Source organism: Austrofundulus limnaeus, unplaced genomic scaffold, assembly GCF_001266775.1.
Source record: "Austrofundulus limnaeus strain Quisiro unplaced genomic scaffold, Austrofundulus_limnaeus-1.0 Scaffold590, whole genome shotgun sequence".
Classification (NCBI taxonomy): Eukaryota; Metazoa; Chordata; class Actinopteri; order Cyprinodontiformes; family Rivulidae; genus Austrofundulus; species Austrofundulus limnaeus.
The window spans coordinates 262023-266931 of record NW_013952992.1 but is presented as its reverse complement, the minus strand read 5'-3'; the positions used below and the strand labels follow the sequence as shown (position 1 = coordinate 266931).

Below are 4909 nucleotides of genomic sequence, written 5' to 3'. Positions count from 1 at the left end.
GCGTGGTGCCAGTTTCCCCTCCACCACTACTCTAACCCAACCTAACCAACAGAGCTCATTAACATAAACAGCTCTTCTGAACAGAAGTCAGAGCAGGCAGAACTAGAAAATGGGAAATTTTATTATCTGAGAATTATTTTGTGCATTAAATTGAATGAACATGGTCTGGATAGCCCACAGACATACCATAAACAGACATACCATAAAAATTTCTAGGACCCATAATTGGTCTCCTTTAAGAGCGAGCAACTGTCCACATCTTCTTTTCATCTCCACAGTTAACAAGTAAAAAATGTCTTTCAGACTCCAATCTGGGTAAAAAAATTGGTCGCACTCTAGAGCCCTGCAGGGAGGGAGTTCCAAAAGTGGGGCGCAGCCCGCTTACACTCATTTCATATTTATGCATGAGGGCCCTGGCATCAGATTTATAAAGGATTGCGTGGAAACCATACTAAAAGTGAACGTACGGCCAAAAGAAGGAAACGGCATACGCCAAAAAAAATTCAGATTTATAAAACTGTGCGAACGCATGTTTCTGCACATCTTTCCTTTTTAGATCACAGCGTCACCTCAGAGTTTGCGCACGAGGTCCCGCCTCAGGTTCTACCCTCTATGCGCCCACACTCAACCATAAACAGTCAATGCAAAGTACCTCATGAATGTTAAGATGCATTTAAATCAGTCAGCTGATCAACGCCAACAATAGTGATTGGCTCAGACTCGTGCTCCGTCGTGTGTCTGGAGGATGACAGGTGCTGACAACTGCTCACGTGAACAGAATGTATGTAATTTACACAGATTTTCCATCATTTTGCAGGTTTAAAGACGCTTAGAGTAATCTAATGATTTTTATCAAAAACTCGGCTTCGAATTCATTTTCTCTCAGAGCCTGCAGGACAATAAAAACAATAAATAAAATTAAATAAGTCAGATAAGTTTAATTTCACCGCTTTATGGACATTCACAAAAGTGAATCTTTTATAACACATCCAMACTGGCGAGGGCGCGCGTACCCAAAGCGTGACTATAACCGAGCTTTTTGCTGTCGTGCTGTTGAAATGTCTCTTATCAGGGAGGGGTCTGTGGGTCAGGGTCATGAGGAGGAAGGAGATGTGTGAACTTTTATTTAAGATTTAAGGTTTTTATTTCAAAGATCCTTATGGTTCAGCAGCAGATGCATAAATTATACTGTTAAGAAAGCTAAACTATGTATATATTTTTATAACTATTTCGTTTTAACTCAAAACTCAAAGTAGAAMCTGAGTTCAAATCCCATCTTCACTCAACTCAAACATTTTATAATTTAGAGAACTTATTTTCTTCACAATTAAAATACATTTTGAAAAGTATGTGTTTGCATGTGACCTGTTTACCCTAATTACAAACACACGCTCAATTCTCGGGCACAAGCTTGATTGTAGATGTTATCCAAAAATATATTTGGACTATTTTCTTTGAATTTGTTTGTAAAAAAGGGGCAGAGATTATACGATTCTTTCTTCTTCTGCTACCTTTCATTTAACTTAATTTGTGATTTGTGTTTTGTTGTATGTTGAATTTGTGTTGTTTTTAAATGAATAAACTAACTTATTGAATGGTGTGATATTATTGATAAATATTTCTGTTTATTATTTTTGTATGTAGCACTGCAGCAGCAGTTTTAAATTTTGCTGTTTAAAAACTTCACGTGTTTATGATTTTGAAACAAAGCTTTATTTGAGCTTCATTATGTTACATTGRTAACATGTCAGTAACCTAGATAATGTGCAACACTACCCCTTTGTGACGTTTTAATGTTTGCTCCACAGTAACTCTAAGGCAGCCTACAAAGATCCAATAATAACAGAGGTATCAGTGCTTCCCTCTGGCATTGTGAGATAAACAAGATTTTTTTATGCATTATTTGTGAATTATGAAACATTGCTGATCCTTGTGATAAATTTCTCTTCCTCTGACTTCTCAATGATCAGTCCTCAGGTCCCCATAAAATTCAATCAAAGCTGCATAGTTTCGAGAGTTGTAAAGTAACCAAATATAAATACTTTGATACTGTACTTAAGTAGAAATTTAGGCTATCAGTACTTTATTTGAGTAAATGTTTTTCAGCCCACTATCCAAATTGTTTTAACATTAGCATTTTATTATAACATTGTAGTCATTYCAGAAAAATGTTTTTTGGGAGGTAACCTCCCAACAAATGTCATTTTGGAAAATCTAATTGCTTACTTTTACTACTGYAACTGAAAATGTGCATGGAGGACAACAGAGCTGCTTCATGGAGGAAGAACCCCAACTTAGCCTGGTTAGTTTTAGCGCAGACACTATATTGCCTTATATGTATTAGCTCGATGCTAGCGTGACAAACTAACAAGCTAAACTGAGGTCCTCCGTCCATATTTTCAGTTGCAGGCTAGCCTTCTCTCTGTCATCGCTCTCGTTCATTTAAAAGAGTCAATCATCAGATATTGTCCAAGATTAACCTTCAGGGTGGATATAGCTMGCTGCCTCGCACTGAAGACCTGTCGACGTCATCATTTACCCAGAATGCTTTGTGTCTAAATAAAATGGCTCAATCCGTGTAATATATTTCAAAAAAGATTTTGCTTAAAAATTATAAAAACTAAACAGCCTACAGTATTTTTACAGTCTTTATTCTATAGTTAAAATAAATGTTTATCAAATAAAGTCTGTTACAACTAATGGTGGATCCCTTTAACTTCTTATGGGAAGTGTGTGCTTACCAACCAGAAGATCCTGGTTCAAATCCCAATTGGTGATGTTAGAAAATTAAAATGTTGAAGTGACCAGTCTACAACTTATAAACTATTGTGAGTGTAATTAAATACTTCCCCCTTCATAACTAAACGTTTTACGTTTGATCACTCCAGATTGGTTTTAGCTTATATTGATTGTATATTAAATAAAATATAATTATACCGTATTAGTTTCATTTTTCATTTTGTATGATATAGTGTTCTCTCTTTTATTGTTTGTTTATTTTATTGTTTATGATTATTTTATTTTTAATGTAAGTGCAGCAATAGTTCCAGTGACAGTTGTTTGTTCATGTTCATTACTGCAGGCAACGACACATATTTTCAGTGCTAACTTTTTTTTTCAAAAACAAACAAACTTGTTTTTGTGATGGCTTGTCTTTACGGCAGCTTCAGCACAAACTTAATAAATGTTAACTGAGGATCATTTTCTGGTAATACTTCTAAAAAAAACRTGGCTGTATTGTTTCAAAGTAGTCGTCCCCAAATGGCAGGCTGCAGTCTACAACYATTAATAAATATATTCTTATCTAAACCCATGAGTTGAAAAATTTCAATAAACTCATATTTTTCTTTTTTCACTGTAATTCTTCTTAACTTGAAGCTCTAACGTCACTATTTGACTGATGCTGCCTCTCAACTTAAACCATAAACCACCATAAACAAAACCAAAGCTGCTGCTGCAGCTCATACTATTTTAAACTGTTTACTTGTTAATTCAATGCAGGCTTTATAGAAAAGCGACTGCTGTAGCTAATTATCATATGAATGGAGGAGACTGTTTAACAGATTTATGTGAACTTCTAATCAAAAACCAAATGAACTAACTGCTGATGTTAATGTAACTGCAGCAGCTTAGACTTGTAGCTGAAAGTGATATGTATGGTGGACCAGATTTGACCTTGTCTGGTTGTCCTTGTTTAAGAAAAGAAGCACCAAGTGGTAGAATATCAGACACAAACAGCATCATGTTCAGCTGCAGGCAGAATAATGGAAAACAGTAGCTTTACAGATTTTATCCTCTTTACGTTCTCATTTCTGATAAACATCTAGCTTCATCTTATTTTCACTGGCTTGCCCTTTAAACATCTCACACAGAACAGAAAAATAGAAACTCTCAGTCAGCAGGTGAGAAGATGTGACAGAACCATAGAAAAGAGGCAAATCTGAATATTCAGTTTACCACCCTTGTGATTGAAGATGGAGTAAAATCAGAGCTAAGGAAAGGAAAAAATAATCTATTTTCCTATATTCCCCTCTCATTCTCTGAGTGAAAATCTGCACATTGTTCCGGTGTTGGAGTCGAGCCCGTTGTAATTCGATGTCTGGCTTTTTTCCAGGGATCAGTCAGAGCAGGATCTCCCATTGGCTGCTGCAGCACGGCTCCGACCTGAGCGAGCAGAAGAAGAGAGCCTTCTACCGCTGGTACATTCTGGAGAAAACCACACCAGGTACACACACCTTCATYAGAGGCTAAAGGCCACGCACATTTCTGTTCGACTAAACCTTGTGTGTAAAACGCACTCCTTTACATTTTATCTGGCCCCAAAGATGATATTTTAAATTTAAAACCACCTTTTCACTTCTTTCTTTACTTGAAGAAATTAAGCTTTTTTGTGCCTAATGCAGTCTTCTCGTGATGGCCAACTTTAAAGTCAAGAAAAATAAGTAGGAATTTTTCAGTAATCTTTGATTTTGGTGTGGAAAAGCAACAGAGATTGTGCAATGAGACCAATCAAACTCCTGTTGTGTTAAGAAAAATATTTCAGTCGAGATTTTTTTTTTCGCTTTAACCCATGAAGATGTCAGCAGTGTTTATGTCACTGCCTGTTTATAAAGAGACATTTGAAATCCAGTGGACATTTGGATCCTTCTGACGTGTCTGCAGTGTTATTGGACTGGTAATGAGATAAATAAAAGAAGACATCATCTTGTGGTTGATGTTTCAGATGTAGCTATTGAATATTTTAGTATTTGAGTATAGTATGTATATTCATCGAGTATCCGGAAACCCCTCGACTTCCACATAAAATAAAAGTTACAGTGGTTTGCAAAAGTATTCATACCCCTTGAACTTTTCCATATTTTGTCACATTACAACCACAAACATAAATATATTTCACTGGAATTTAATG

General features: G+C 36.0%; 1 protein-coding gene across 1 annotated transcript in view; it reads left to right on the top strand.

The window, feature by feature from the left end:
- Window positions 1–4909, top strand: part of hmbox1b (homeobox containing 1 b) — a gene marked incomplete at its 5' end in the record, with an annotated part of 53763 nt that overhangs the window by 33683 nt on the left and 15171 nt on the right. The window contains 1 exon segment of the mRNA XM_014026799.1: window positions 4115–4225. Coding sequence (XP_013882253.1) covers window positions 4115–4225 — 111 coding nt within the window.